A 14,513-nucleotide genomic window follows, 5' to 3' on the forward strand; every position below is an offset into this window, starting at 1 on the left:
TTACATTACAGTCCCCCACAGCCCAAGAGCCCCAGAGCAAGGTTCTGACGCCAAACCGAGGAAGAAGGAGAGGGGGAAGTGTGGAGTGGACGGGGATGGCAGTGTTCCTGGGATGTGGCACTCCCAAGGGGCAGGGACCTCCAGTCCTGGGAGCTTGGATACTCTGGGAGAAAGGTCTGTTCTGAGCGCCTGGATACTAGGGAAGTCACTGAAAGTGGGTAGGGGCCCACCTCGTTGTAGTCCAGCGCTGAATCATTGCACAGGGCACAGATGGTCGCCAGCTCCACCAGCCCATCAAACTGCCCGCAGCGCACTCGCCGCTCTCCCTGACGCCTGTGGAGCCAGAGCGGTCAGAACTGGGTTCTTGGCCCCGCCTCTGGGCGATGCCCAGTATGTTGGCCCCGCCCCCAGGAGGCCTCACCAATGACAACTCTCAACAGTTGTCCTATGTAGCCCCGCCCACCCGTAAACCCCGCCCACCTGTGCCCCTTCGCTGTGCACTCACACTTCGCCCTCCGGGGCATACGTGGTGCCTGAGATGGTGAACTCGTGCAAACGGCAGGTACCCGCTCCGGCCTCGGCTACCACGAACATCTGGGGGGCACAAGGGTGTGCTCATGTGTTTTTCAAACCCTTATTTCAGAATCCCTAGTAGGACTGTTCAAACGAAGTCCTACTAGGGATTCTAGCAGGTCAGGAGCTGCAGGGCAGCAAAGTGAGCTGGTGCCCCGGCCCCTGCGGCAGCCTCTGGTGCGCTTCTGTGGGGGACTAAGGTCTCAGACACAGAGCCTGGCTTTCCAGGGTTTTATGGGAGCAGGGGTGGGAGAGGAGTGATCAGGGGGCCTGGGAGAATGGGAAACCCACAGCCTTCAGCATCACTCCACCCAATCCTCTACCCCCAGAGACCTGCTGGAGTCTCAGCCAGACTCCCTGGAGCATGTGGGCAGTAGCCCAGGATCTGGGATCGAGTGCCAGGGAATGAATAATTCCTGCCTGGGTCCTTCCCAGGTCACTGGAGCTGGTGTATCGGGTGACAGGCACTGACCACAGAGCGTCACGGTGGAGCAGGATAAAACCTGGGTCCAGGCCTGGCTTGGCTCGGATGCCCAGGCTGTACTTGACCCTTCCCTATGTCCTTTATGGTCACCTGGCAGGGCTTGCACACTCAAACTTCAGATGAGGAAACTGAGGTTCACAGATGGCCTGCGAGGCCTGCCAGGACCCTACAGAGTGACACATGTGTCCAAATGATGCATGTCCAGCCAGGCTTTGCTGCTCTGCCCCAGGAAAACCTGGATCTGCTTCCCACCATGGGGCAGCGCACATGTTCTCTCCTCCATCTCTGGAGTTGGGGAGGGGCCCAGAGAGGTAGCCCAGCCTGCCAAGCATCACACAGCAACACCCAAGCTGGCTGCAGCCACTCACCCGGCAGACCGACATCTGATTGGTGGTGAGCGTGCCCGTCTTGTCTGAGCAGATCACCGAGGTGCAGCCCAGGGTCTCCACAGAGGGCAGACTCCGCACAATGGCGTTCTTACGGGCCATGCGCCGCGTGCCCAGTGCTAGGCAAGTAGTGATGACAGCCGGGAGGCCCTCGGGGATGGCAGCCACAGCCAGGGCCACAGCGATCTTGAAGTAGTAGACAGCACCTCGAAGCCAGGAGCCGCCGTGGGCGGGATCGGCAAAGTGACCGATGTTAATGACCCACACGGCCATGCAGATCACGGAGATGGCGCGAGACAGCTGCCGCCCAAACTCATCCAGCTTCTGCTGCAGGGGCGTCCGCTCTGGCTCCACGGCGGCCATCTGACTACGGATCTTACCCAGCTCCGTGTGCAGGCCCGTGGCCACTGCCACACCCACCGCCTTGCCCGATGCAATGTTGGTGCCCTGGCCGAGAAAGGGATGAGCAAAGGGGCTGGTTGGCACCTCAGCAGGGGCCCAGGACCTCTGACCCCTTCAGGCTGGGATTTGGGCTCTCTTCCCACTCCTTGGCTTTCTCTTTCTCTATGTCACTTAGTGCTCCCAAACATATGTGATCTGGAGTTATGACTGCCATCGCCTTGATAGTGTCAGCTCTATGAAGGCAGGGACTTGGTTTGGTGCCACATTCCCAGTGCCAGCATGGGGTCTGGCACAGAGGCAGCAACAGCTGATATTGACAGAACAGCACAGCACCAACCCATTAAAATAAGGTTCATACACAACCAAAACAGCCACACAGGGGTGCTGCTGTGATCTCAGGTAAACAGTTTTAAACAGTATTTACTGAAGAATCCAGAAAATCTGAGCTTAAGTCCATCCATCCCGAAGGCCCCAGTAAGGTCCCCAAGCCCTGATGCAAGGACTGGCCAGCATGAGCCTCCATGTCCTTTGCTGTAAAATGGTCCAGCAGAGGCGAGAGACACAGCTATTAAGAGGAGGCTCATAACTCATCCCCTTCAGATGGGTGCCCCGTGCCAAGGCTGGAGAGGTGGCTGCTGGCAGCCTCAGTATTTCTTCTGCTTTGAGCCATGCAGCTCCTGCCCCCACATACAGGCCCCTCTGCTAAGGAAGGGCTTCCCAGGAGCTAGTGGTAAAGAATCTGCTTGCAATGCAGAAGGCCCAGGTTTGACTCCTGGATGAGAAAGATCCCCTGGAAGAGGAAATGGCACCCCACTCCAGTATTCTTGCCTGGGAGATCCCTTGGACAGAGGAGCCTGGCGGGCTACAGTCCAGGGGGTCACAAAGAGTCAGACACGACTGAGCGACTAAACACGCATGCACTGCCAAGGAAACGACCTGCAGTTAGCCAGAGCACCCTCCTTAGGAAGTCTCCTGTGACGGGTGCTGATGCCTGAGCGTGCCCCTTGGTGTCCCCTCCCCACCCAAAGCAGCTTATCCAAAGCTTCTGGGTACCTTGGCAGGGCGCTCCCCTCAAGCAGAGCTGCGGGTGAATATCGCTTTCTCCCTTTCTGTTCACTTCTGGGGACATCTTATAACTTAGCGCCCAGAGCCACTGCCAGTTGGCTGGACCCCTCATTGTGGCCTCTGTGCTTGGCTTCAGGCTGTTGCTAGGCAGCCCATGAGCATCACTGGTTAGGTCTCTCTGGGGCCACAGGGGCTGATCCTTTCCCCCAGAGCTGAACCCCATCCCTCTCCCTGAGCAGACACTCTCCCTGGTGTCTTGTCTTAAGGATCAGTTTTCTTATCTGAGAAACGAATGGTTCCTGACATCCTCCACCATTTTGGCAATGCGCCTCTCTCTCGAGGACTCCGTTGAGTGACTATACACAAGCTCTGCCCCTCTCCAGCTTAAAGCAGGATAAGCCAAGCAGGCAGGAGAAAAACTCTGGGGTCAGATGGCTGAGTCCACATCCCAGCTCTGCCGCTCACTGGCTGTGTGACCTTGGGAAACTTACTTAACCTCTCTGTGCCTGTTTCCTTGCTGGAAAATGCAGACAAGTGTACTCATTTCAAAGATGATGTGAGTATAAAATAAATTAATACAGGTAAAGGTCTTAGAACAGGGCCAGGCACACAGCCTCCAGTAAACACAGCTATTATTATTACTAGAAATTTCCATGTATTCTCAATGATTGTGAAGTTCTTTCCCACAGGGCTTTAACTGATTCATCTAAATGTTATTGTTTTTATTATAAGGCACTTACAGAAAACAGCATGTTCTTCTTGTCCTGGTTGACAGCTCTGGGGTCCAGGATGGCATCCGTGTGCTTGGTCACAGATACAGATTCACCTGGATATGGTATTAGAAATGAGAAGCCCGGGACTTCCCTAGTGGTCCAGTGACTGAGACTCCACACTCCCCTTTGCAGGGTGCCTGGGTTCAGTCCCTGGTCGGGGTACTAGATCCCACGTGCCGCAACTAAAGATCAAAATCACAACTAAGACCTGGTGTAGACAAATATACACATACATAAATAAATATTTTTAAAAAGAAATGAGAAGCCCCGTGTGAAGTCCTCCCATCCCCTGGCCTCTGGGCCTCACCGGTCAGGATGGACTGGTCCACTCTCAGCGTGGTGGACTTGATGTCTATGAGACGGAGGTCGGCAGGCACTTTGTCTCCCACTGTGGAGGCAGAGCGGCTTGGCTGAGTGTGGCTCTGGGCACCCCTTCCCAGGAAAGCCAGCAGGGCTCCCGGAAGCCAAGGCCAGGGTTAGGAGGCAGGATGAGCTGTCCCCTGGCTTACAGTCCCCTTATCCATCTGATGGGGTTCTGGCTAAAGAGCTGTAGAGGGATCCAACAGCCCTCCTCCACAACATACAGTCAGAAAGAGAAGGGTGGGCTCATTAGCGTCTCATAATGCAAGGAGAATACCCCGAAGCACCTGCCACTTCCACGATGTCTCCAGGGACGATGTCCCGGGCACGGATGCGTTGCACACCCTTGCGGTCCGCGCGTATCACCTTGCCCATCTCAGGTTCATACTCCTTGAGGGCCTCGATGGCACTCTCTGCGTTGCGTTCCTGCAGAGGCAAGAAGGCTGTCTATCCCTGCTGACCCTAGCAGGCCACCCCCTTGGAAGAACACCCCTTGGGGCCTGGGATGGATCTGGAAGCAGAAGGACCTGCAGGGTTCCAGGACCAGGTGAAGGTGACACCGAGCAGTTGGGAGACCCCAGGACGCAGCCCCACCCCCGAGTCTCCCACCTGCCACACGCCCACGATTGCATTGGCCACAAGGATCAGCATGATGACCAGGGGCTCCACAAAGGCCGTCGTGGTCTCCTCGCCCTCCTCAAACCAGGCCAGGACCTGTCAGGATCAGAGCTGGTGAGTGGCAGCTATGCCATGGGCCAGGGTCTGCCTGCCATTTCCTGTGTACACTGGGTCTGTCTGCTCTCGTTTGGGAGGAAGTACCCCTGGGGAGCCCTGGACTTGGAGAGGTCTGCTCACAGAAGGCCTTGGCTTGGTCACTACTCCCTCCAGGTAGTGACCGCCACAGCCCATGACCCACCCCACCCACTCTCAGGGTTGTGGGGCCACTGTTGGCCTGACTGTGGTTCTCCAAGTGTGGGGCCCAGACCAGCAGCAGCATCACCTGGGAACGTGTTAGAAATGCAAATTCCTGGAGTCCACCCCAGACCTACTGAGTCAGAAACTCTGGGGTGGACCCCAGCAGTCTGTTTGAAGCAGCCCAGGTGATCCTGCTGCAAATTCAGGTTCATGGCCCTTTGGTCAGAGGACCATGGTCGGAGGACCAGCCAGAGCCCAGGCCTGGAGGCGGGAGACCTGGTTCCAGTCTGTTCCCACCTCCTGGCCCAAGTGGGTACTTGTCATCTTCTCCAGGCCTCCACGTGTCCATCTGTTCTAAGGAGGGGGTACCAGAACCCTTTTGGCTTGGCTGTATTGGGCACTGGCCTGGATAGACTTTTCTAGTAGGAGTCCTCAATTTCCAAAGGACAGTGAGTGTCCAGGATGGTCAGACTTAGCGGGCTGGGCCCCTGCCGGCTGGAGGGCAGGGCTGGGAGCAGGAGTCACAACCACCCTCTGGACTCCATTTCCTGCATGACCCTTGGGTCTCTGCTGCTCAGCCACCAATGTCCCCCTCCCCACCACTCCACCCTGGGCCCATGGCCCTGCGGGTCCAGAAGGAGCCTAGGCATGGGGCATGGGGGGCAGCAATGGGGAGCAGCAGCCAGGAGGCAGCTGCGGGAGGTTGAGGTCCAAAGTCTCTCTGAGGAGCCATGGAAGGTATTGCATACGCTCTCACCCCGGGGGATTCACCCCCCACATTCGGCAATATCCGTAGACATGACTATCACAATCATGGGGTGATAATGGCATCTGGTGGGCAGAGGCCAGGGATGCTGCTAAACACTCTACAGTACACAGGACGGTCCCTGACACAGAGAATTGTCTGGTCCAAGAAGCCGATGGTGTTGTTGCTGAGAAACCCTGCACTAAGGCAGGGAGGGGTGGGGTCAGGTGTGCTTTTGCAAGCTCACTCTGAAAGCCAGGGTGGAAGAGGGGCTGGAGGGGACAGATGAGAGCCGGGAGTCCACTGTGGGGGCTGCTAGAATTTGGGCAAGGGCAGTGGCTGGGCAAAGAACTGATGCTTTCAAACTATGGTGCTAGAGAAGACTTGAGAGTCCTTTGGACTGCAAGGAGATCAAACCAGTCAATCCTAAAGGAAATGCTGGAGCTGAAGTTCCAATACTTTGGCCACCTGATTGGAAGAGCCAACTCATTGGAAAAGACCCTGATGCCTGGAAAGATTGAGGGCAGGAGAATGGGGTGACAGAGGATGAGATGGTTGGATGGTATCACCAACCCAGTGGACATAAATTTGAGCAAACTCTGGGAGATATTATTGAAGGATAGGGAAGCCTGGCATGCTGCAGTTCATGGGGTCACAAACAATCAGACACAACTGAGCAAATGAACAACAAAGGGGATGGACAGGGGCCCAGGGATGCCCACTGTCGAGAGGACAGCCTGTGGCTCAGAGCCTGGGCCTCTGAGCACTGCCTGGACCCGCTCCCCGGCCCAGGCTGCCTGATGCCGTGGGAAAGGGCTACTTACGAAGGAGACCAGGGCGGCCAGCAGCAGGATTCGAACCAGGAGGTCCTCGAACTGTTCCAGCACAAGCTCCCACAGGGACTTCCCTGCGAAAGGGAGCACCGCATGAGGGCTGGGATCCTGACCGACCGCGTCCATGCGGAGCTGCGGTGGCCCACTCCCTCCCTCCCATTTGAATGGGGAGAACTCGAGGCCCTGAGAGGCACAGAGGGGCAACGCTGCGGACTCAGCCAGGCCCCACTCGCCTGGGAGGGGAGGACACCGCCTGATGGTGACTGGCCCGGGGTGTCATCTGGTGCCCTTGCAGGCCGCTCTGGCCCCCAGCCTCACCTTCCTCAGTCGGGAGTTCTGCAGGATCCAGGCAGCCACACGAGCCATGAGGAGACAAGAAATGACCGGGTTACTGAGCGGAGTCTAAGCAGTCCCTTCCCTGCGGTGCCCACCAGAACCCCCACGATGGGCAGGACACATTCCCCCCAGCTCTCTGAGGTCACAGAACATGTGGTTTGAGCCCGGATACTTTCACATCCCTCCCCCACCTGACTCTGGTTGAAGATGGCCTCCTGTGACCTGACTCATCCTGGGGCAAGAACCGAGCCAGGGCCCTCCAGACCATCCAGGCCACTTCCTCCTCCATTGCACAGAGGGGAAATTGAGACCTGGAGGAGATGGGAACCCTGAGGTCACACAGGGAGTTGATAGTTCTCAGGGCTCCCTGCACTGCCCTTTCTCAGATGCCCACCCAGTCCCGTTCAATGTCCCCCTACCCACGGTAGGGTGGCCCCTTCGTTCAAATTGAGAAAACTGGCTCAGGCCACCTCTGACACACATGCTTCTCCAGGACCAAGGGGACAAGGCCCGCAGCACTGCCCACCCCACCCAGGGCTTCCTGGGCACGACCTCAGCAGCCAGCGCCCCGGGCTTCAGTCCCGGGAGGCTGACTGTCAGCTTGTCCCCTCCCAGACCCTCCGCTCGGGCAGGCTCAGAGAGGACCCAGCCAGCCTGCCGAGGCCCAGACCCACAGAATATTTTGAAACATGTCTCCAAACACCACAAGGACCTACTGTCCCCTTACAGGCTCCACTTTCATCTCCTTCAGGTCCTGAAGCACCCATGTTACAGGTGGAGCTGGCTGCCCCAGTAGCTGAGCCTGGGAATCTTCCCAACAGCCTAAAGGGGAGGTGGGTGGGGATGCCAATCCCGTCTTGCAGGTGCAAGAACCGAGGTCCAGAGTGGATGCGTGGCTTGAACAAGGTCACACAGCAAGCAAGGGTGTCTGTGGGTCTGTGGGAAGGGGCCCTGGATGGGTTTCTCCCTCCTTCTGCTGATCTCAGGACCTGCCCAGGGCTGTCTGAGGGCTCTCTCAGATCGAGCCTAACTGACCCTGTCTCCTTTTGTCCTGTGCTATTCCCAGGACAGTCCCTGGGCCAGCAGCTTCAGGGTCACCCGGGAGCTTGTTAGCAATGCAGACCCCGAGGCCCCACCCCAGGCTGGCTCTTCCTCCTCCTCGCTGACATGGGTCCTTGCCTCTGCCCACCTGCTTTTAGCTTAAGCACCAGCCAGCACTTTTTCCCACGGGCGGCCCCTACCCTGACCACCTGTTTGGAAGGTCTGGGGTCTGCACCTGGCAGCTGAACCATGGGGAGTACTGAGCAGCCCACTGGGCCGCAGGAATCCAGGAGGAAAACATATAACCTAAAAATACACTTTCTAGCATTTTCTCCAAAGACCTATTTTAGGCAACAGCTGACATTTTCCGTGGAAAATGTAATCTCCAGTGTCCTGCGTTGAGATTAAAATCAAACAGACTTTTTCCTTCTGATCTATTTAGCTAAAGCGAACAGGAAAGGCAGGAGGAGGGCCAGCCCTGGTTTCTGGGCCAATTCTCCAATGGAGCAGGGTCCTTTAGAGGTCATATCAGCCATGCCCCAGCCTCAGAGCACATGTCTGCTTGGAGTTCCTCAACCCCTCAACCTCTGCAGGTGTCTTTAAGATTCCTGACCTAAGGAAGAGTTTGTCTGTAAGTCTCACCTGAGTCCCTCCCTCCGTCTACCTAGCCCCTCCCTCTGCTGGTGTGTAGCCTCGAGGCCACCATATTCCTCAGGGCATTTTTTCTGGATAGGGGTGAGGCCTGGGGTTGGGAGACCTGTTCAGGAACATAACAGCTCTAGCGAGTGAAGTTGTTCAGTCGTGTCCGACTCTTGGCGAGCCCATGGCCTATAGCTTACCAGGCTCCTCCATCCATGGAATTTTCCAGGCAAGAGTGGAAAAGTTGGAGTGGGTTGCCATTTCCTTCTCCAGGGGTTCTTCCTGACCCAGGGATCGAACCTGGGTCTCCCACATTGCAGGCAGACAGTTTACCATCTGAACATCTGGGAAGCAGCCACCAGCTCTACTCCCTACTGCAAACTGCCCTCCACTTGCTGGTCTCACCGGGTCTCCTCCCTCTCCCCTTCCACCTGACTGTCCCCTTCTGCTGACCCACAGCCCGATCCAAAGTCCACACTTGGACTTTGGTGGTCATTATCATGCTATTCCCCCCGGGGCTTCTCATTCTCCCCACCTTGTGGACACACAGTAGGACTGCACGTCCCATCTTCCTGTTGGAGTTGCAAAAAGAAGGGTGTGTGTTAGTTTGGGCTGGAATGTAGAACTGTTGGAGAATGGCACCATCCAGTGGAGCTTCCTGCGGTGATGGAAGGGTCCTACAGCCATGCTGTCTGACATGGTAGCCACCAGCCACATGGGGCCATTGAGCACTGGGAATGTAGCTCCTGTGACTAAGTAGCTACATTTTATTTCTTTATTATTATTTTAAAATATTTAATCATTTGGCTGTGCCAGGCCTAGGTGGCAGCGTGTGGGATCTTCCATCTTCACTGTGGCATGTGGAATCTAGTTCCTTGACAAGGGATCAAACTTGGGCCCCCTGCGTTGGCATCCGAGTCTTAAGCCACTGGACAGCCAGGAAAGTCCCAGTAGGTATATTTTAAATTAATTTTCATTCATTGAAACTCAAACAGCCACACAAGGCTAGTGGCTGCCCCACTGGACCGCACAGTCTGGAGCTCTCTGACCCTCTGCTCTAGCAACCAGCACCTGTGTGAGGGTATCTGCTCCGTGAACCTGAGTCAGAGTCAGGAGACACTCAGTTGCACGGAGGTGTGTGTGCACACTGTGAGCAAGAGATGACCTGGATTGTTTCAAGCCACTGAAATCTGGGGATTGTAATGCAGGATAACCTGGCCGATCCTGACCGATACCCTCTTCTCCCCGGATCTGGCCTCTACCAGGGCAGAGCCAGGCATCGGCAGGCTCAGTAAGCCATGAGGTCACTGCAGATGCCCCACCCATCCGTGCAGGAGGGCCCGTCCCTGCTCCTGAAATGCACGGGCTTCCAATCCTGCCTGAGCAGCTGGCTCCCCGGGGCGCCCTGGGCCTCATTTGGAAGATGGAGTACTACCCCCTCCCTGCAGGCTGCTGTGTGAATAAGCATTATGATCATTACTGAGTCACAGTTATTAAGCACCTACTATATACCAAAGAACCTCCCAGATGGCACTAGTGATAAAGAATCCACTTGCTAATGCCCAAGAGGCAAGAGAGGTGGGTTCGATCTCTGGGTCGGGAAGATCCCCTAAAGAAGGAAATGGCACCCCACTCCAGTATTCCTGCCTGGGAAATTCATGGACAGAGGAGTCTGGCAGCCTACAGTCCATGGGGCCACAAAGAATCGGACACGGCCGAGCGACTGAGCACTCCTATACCACATGCCTACTTCATCTCCGGAGAGGAATGGCGGCACGGTGTGCGCTTAACACGTGAGGATGTGCTCCACAGACAGGATGATCGCCTCCTCGTGTGCACTGCTCTCGTGTGATTCTCAAACAAGCCAGGAAAGAGGATGTGATTATTATTCCCATTTTACAGAGCAGAAGCACAGAGCGGCTGAGTGCCCACCTCACGGTCACACAGCTGGGAAGTGGCAGGGAAGGGTTTTGAGCTTAGGCAGTCTGGCTCTTGAACCCGTGCTCTGGACCTCTTACACTCACTCCTAGACTGTCCTGACTTCCCATCCCAGTGGTCCCTGAGCCTCCCCCGGTCAAGATCACCGGAAGGATCATAATCTCCCATGTCCTGACTGTTGGGCTGGAAGCCATCATCAGCTGGCCCTTCCAAGGAGAATGCCCCATCTCTTGATGCCATCCACCAAGCCTCATGGGCCAGGACCATAACAAGAGGTGCCACCCCTCCCAGATTCCCGCTGGGCCAATCCGGGGGCATATGACTCCCCCCAGTATTGCCTGAATCATTCATATGGTGGCCTCTCCTGACCAAACCCTACTCTGCGGAACTGTTGCCAGACTGAATCAGTCCCCGTCCACAGATATCCGATGCGGGGCTGTCCGATGCGGGGCTGGCCTGTAGGGTCCCGGAATGTGATCAGAGAAACTTGGCGGCTTAGAACAGAGAATCTGGTCCAAGGACTGGAGTTCAAATCCTATTATCTCCGTAGTTCTGTGACCATGGGCAAGTCACTTTAAGCCTGGCTGTGCCTCAGTTTCCCTGTCTGGAAAATGAGGATAATAACAGCAACCACCTCATGAAGTTGCACAACATGTATGAAGCGCAGCGCATAGTGAATGCTCAGCAAACCTTAGCCATGACAACAGTGAACAGAAGTTCCTGTATCCCTAGCACCTGGGACAGCACCTGGCACACAGTAGGCACTCAATAAAATGGAATGAATGAATGACCCTACCCTGCTCACTGATCTTCCATGGCTCTCCTGGGCCTATAAGATAAAGACCAACCTTCAAGACCTTCCTGGACTCACCTGTCCAGAATCACTCTCATATCTTAGATGGCCGGCCCTCCCTCCACCCGCCAAGCAAGATGCCTCAGGGCTGCCCCTGGTTTTGCCCTGCTCCAAGATTTTGCTTTCAGAGTCCCTTCTGTGCAGGGTACCTCCCCATTTCCTCATCGGAACTTCCAGGAGGGCTTCCTGGAAGAGTCCTTCTCTCGCTGGTCATCACTGTTGCCTCCTGCTCCAGCAACGGCATACCTCTAGGTACTCAGGCAGAGGCTGAGTCATCCCTAAGTCCACCCAGAGCCTCACAGAATTGTTTATTTACTTGCCCCGCGGTTCAGCCCTGGGGGCACAGCCCAGAGCCCAGGAGAAGGTGCAAAGCCAAGACTGCCCCCAAGCTCCACTCACCACCTGCTCCCTTAATCCCCCCTCGACTCCTTCCTCCATTGGGAACTGGTATTTCGGCTTCTAAATGTTGGTTCTAGCCAGGTTCCAGCTGGGTGAAGTGAGTGCTCACCAAGGTCTTCCTTAAAGGTAAATTTGCAGAGCAATTAAACTCTCATTTGCAAAGTCAGGGAGAGGCCTTGCCTGGGCAGACCCCACCCCACCCGCCTGGCCTGTCCCTGGTCTCCAGGCCCCACCTGGAGTGGTCAGACCTACCAGGCTGACCAAGCCCCAGAGGCGAAGTGTTGGCAAGGCAACTATGTACCCACGGTGCTGTGGGCACATCTGGCCATGCCTCAGAGAGCTGCTGGTACACGGGCTTGGGGTTCTACAGGGGCAGGGCTGGTGCAGAGGGGCGGGGTGGTGTGCCAAGGCTGCCCAACAAAGGTGTGAGAACTAGGGTGAAGCCTGAAGGCTCTTCACACCTGTGAATCCCCTATAGGGGATCTCAGGGTCGTGTCTCTGCCCTACAGACAACAGTGGGGCCAAGGAAGTGGGTGCCTCGGCAGAGGGCAGGAGATAAGGTCACAGCCAAGTCACCACCGGCAGGAATCTAAATCAAAACCACCCCTCCCAAGTGGCAGCCTTGGAGCTCCAGGACCCACTGCACAGATGGGCAGGCTGAGGCCCAGGAAGGCAGGCGCCTGCCCCCGTCACAGCCCCTCCACCAGCCCCCTTAAACCGAAACACTGCCCCTTCCCGGCAGAGACCTCCAGGGACCTCACCTGACCCCTACATCCCTGGGCTCTGGGGTAAGGGCGCTTTGGGGGGTGATGGCCCAACCCAGTCCTTCCTCTTGCCGAGGCTCATGGGCAGCAGGAATGATAGGCAGCCCATCCATGGACACAAGGAGGGTCAAGGGCTCCTAAATATATACAGTAAAATGCCCGATAGGATTTACAAACAGAAAAATGCAAAGGAAAACTGACAGAGGCCACCTTCTATCAGATTGGCATCTGATAAGGTAGTGTGTTGGTGGGGTGGTGGGGAAACAGGTAGGCCAACTGGTGCAACTTCATGAAGAACGGTGTAGCAACAGCTGTCAACATGGAAAATACACACTTCCTTGGACCCAGCAATTCCACTTCTAGGAATCTGTCCTTTGGTGATTTTCAGAGCGTGAAATGACATGAAGACAAGGATATGCCTTACGTGTGTGATAACAGACGCTTCGCACAAACCCTAAACCCATGAGAAGCCGGAGGGAAGAAATGCTGGAACGGCCATGTGAAGAAACTCTGCGAAGCCACTAGAAAGCCCAAGGATGCTCCACATGGAACCATCCACAAGAGTGATTGTCACAAGGAGAAGAGGGGCAAAAGGCCCTCAAAATCCACTCCCTTTCACGTAAAAAAAGACCATCGATCACAGACCCAGAGGTGTGTGTGCACAGGATATCTTGGGAAGGAGACACTAGGGCTGCCGGGAGGGGTTTGTGGGGACAGGGCTGGGGAGCATTTACTCTACACCTTGGGGACTTTTTGCATGTGGCACTGTGTGCCCATTTTTATTCAAAAAATAAGTTGAGGGAATTCCCTGACAGTCCAGTGGTTAGGACTCCACACTCTCACTGCCCAAGGCCTGGGTTCAATCCTTGGTCAGGGAATTAAGATTCCCACAAGCCATGGTCAAAAACAAACAAAACAAAAAAATCAGTTGAAAGCTTGTAGAAATCCCCCCTGCATACCCCGCCCTGGGCACCTCTGGGACCTGCCGAGAAAGATGGGCTCGTGAGAGGCCAGGAGCCTCCCACTTACTGCCCGGTCGAGGCCTCAGAGGGCATGGCTACATGCCGGGGTGCAGACAGATGGGGGGACAGCGAGGGCGTGGGGGAATAACTCCAGGCACACTCACTGACAGACGGCCCCCTCCCCGCTCAGAGGACGGGGAGAAGGACCCCGCGCCCTCCTCTGCCGGCAGAACTTGCGAACTTTAGGACTTAGGCAAATGACTTCCTTGTGGTTTCTAGCACTAACGACTTTGCAGGTGCATAGACTCCTGGGGTGGGGGGGACACTAGTCCCTGGGGTGTCCCCTCCACCTGCATATCACCCCCCCGCCCCCGCCAGCTTCTGGCCCAGAGCCACGCCAGGCTCCTCCCCTGCCACAATAAGGGAGGGCTCGGTGTACGCAAACACTCACAAATAACTCTGTGGCATGGGTCCTATCGTAGCCTCACTGACAATGAGCAAATAGAGGCACAGAGAGGCAAAGCCGTTGGTCCAGGATTGCACAGCTATGAAGGGGCAGAGCTAGGGCCTGAAACCCTGTCAGCCTCACTCCATAGGCCACGTGGGGCGCCCAGGCCTCCTCCTCAGGCCAGGGCTGGGAGGGGAGGAGACCCTGAGGCAGGAAGAGCTCCCTACTCCTCATCTGAGGACTTCCAGAGCCCTGGAATGCTTCCTGAGGAAAAAGCCCTTGGAGGAGCAGGGGGTGGGGGGTGGTTGGTGCAGGGAAAAGGTGAGCAGAAGGTTCCACTAGCTCCTGTCTAGCTGACCCCAGCTCCAAGCACAGGCCCCTACTCCAGGGTCCCAGAGTCTGCAGAAACTGTGACCCCCTTGAACTGACAAGGAAAGCGAGACCCAGAGAGGGGCAAGCACCCAGGATTAGCTCCATTTACTAGGTGACCTTAGGTAACCTGTCTAACCTCCTGGTGCCTCAGTTACCCGCTCTGTAAAATGGGGATGACAGCAGTTGTTTTCAGGAAGGAAAGAAGACAAGAGATGAAAAGTGCTA

At 56.1% G+C, this 14,513-nt stretch overlaps 1 protein-coding gene across 4 annotated transcripts in view; it reads right to left on the bottom strand.

The window, feature by feature from the left end:
- ATP2A3 (ATPase sarcoplasmic/endoplasmic reticulum Ca2+ transporting 3) overlaps positions 1-14,513 on the bottom strand; it is a 33,959-nt gene that overhangs the window by 17,342 nt on the left and 2,104 nt on the right. For all 4 annotated transcript variants that reach the window (XM_020903029.2, XM_020903028.2, XM_020903027.2 and 1 more), the window contains exons 2-10: positions 6,855-6,872; positions 6,528-6,610; positions 4,653-4,757; positions 4,331-4,469; positions 3,991-4,071; positions 3,651-3,736; positions 1,426-1,890; positions 506-594; positions 231-333 (exon numbers count right to left, since the gene is read on the bottom strand). In XM_020903029.2, the coding sequence (XP_020758688.2) occupies positions 231-333; positions 506-594; positions 1,426-1,890; positions 3,651-3,736; positions 3,991-4,071; positions 4,331-4,469; positions 4,653-4,757; positions 6,528-6,610; positions 6,855-6,872 (1,169 nt within the window). The remainder of the gene's footprint in view (positions 1-230; positions 334-505; positions 595-1,425; positions 1,891-3,650; positions 3,737-3,990; positions 4,072-4,330; positions 4,470-4,652; positions 4,758-6,527; positions 6,611-6,854; positions 6,873-14,513) is intronic.

Source organism: Odocoileus virginianus, chromosome 17 (genome assembly GCF_023699985.2).
Source record: "Odocoileus virginianus isolate 20LAN1187 ecotype Illinois chromosome 17, Ovbor_1.2, whole genome shotgun sequence".
Taxonomy (NCBI): Eukaryota; Metazoa; Chordata; class Mammalia; order Artiodactyla; family Cervidae; genus Odocoileus; species Odocoileus virginianus.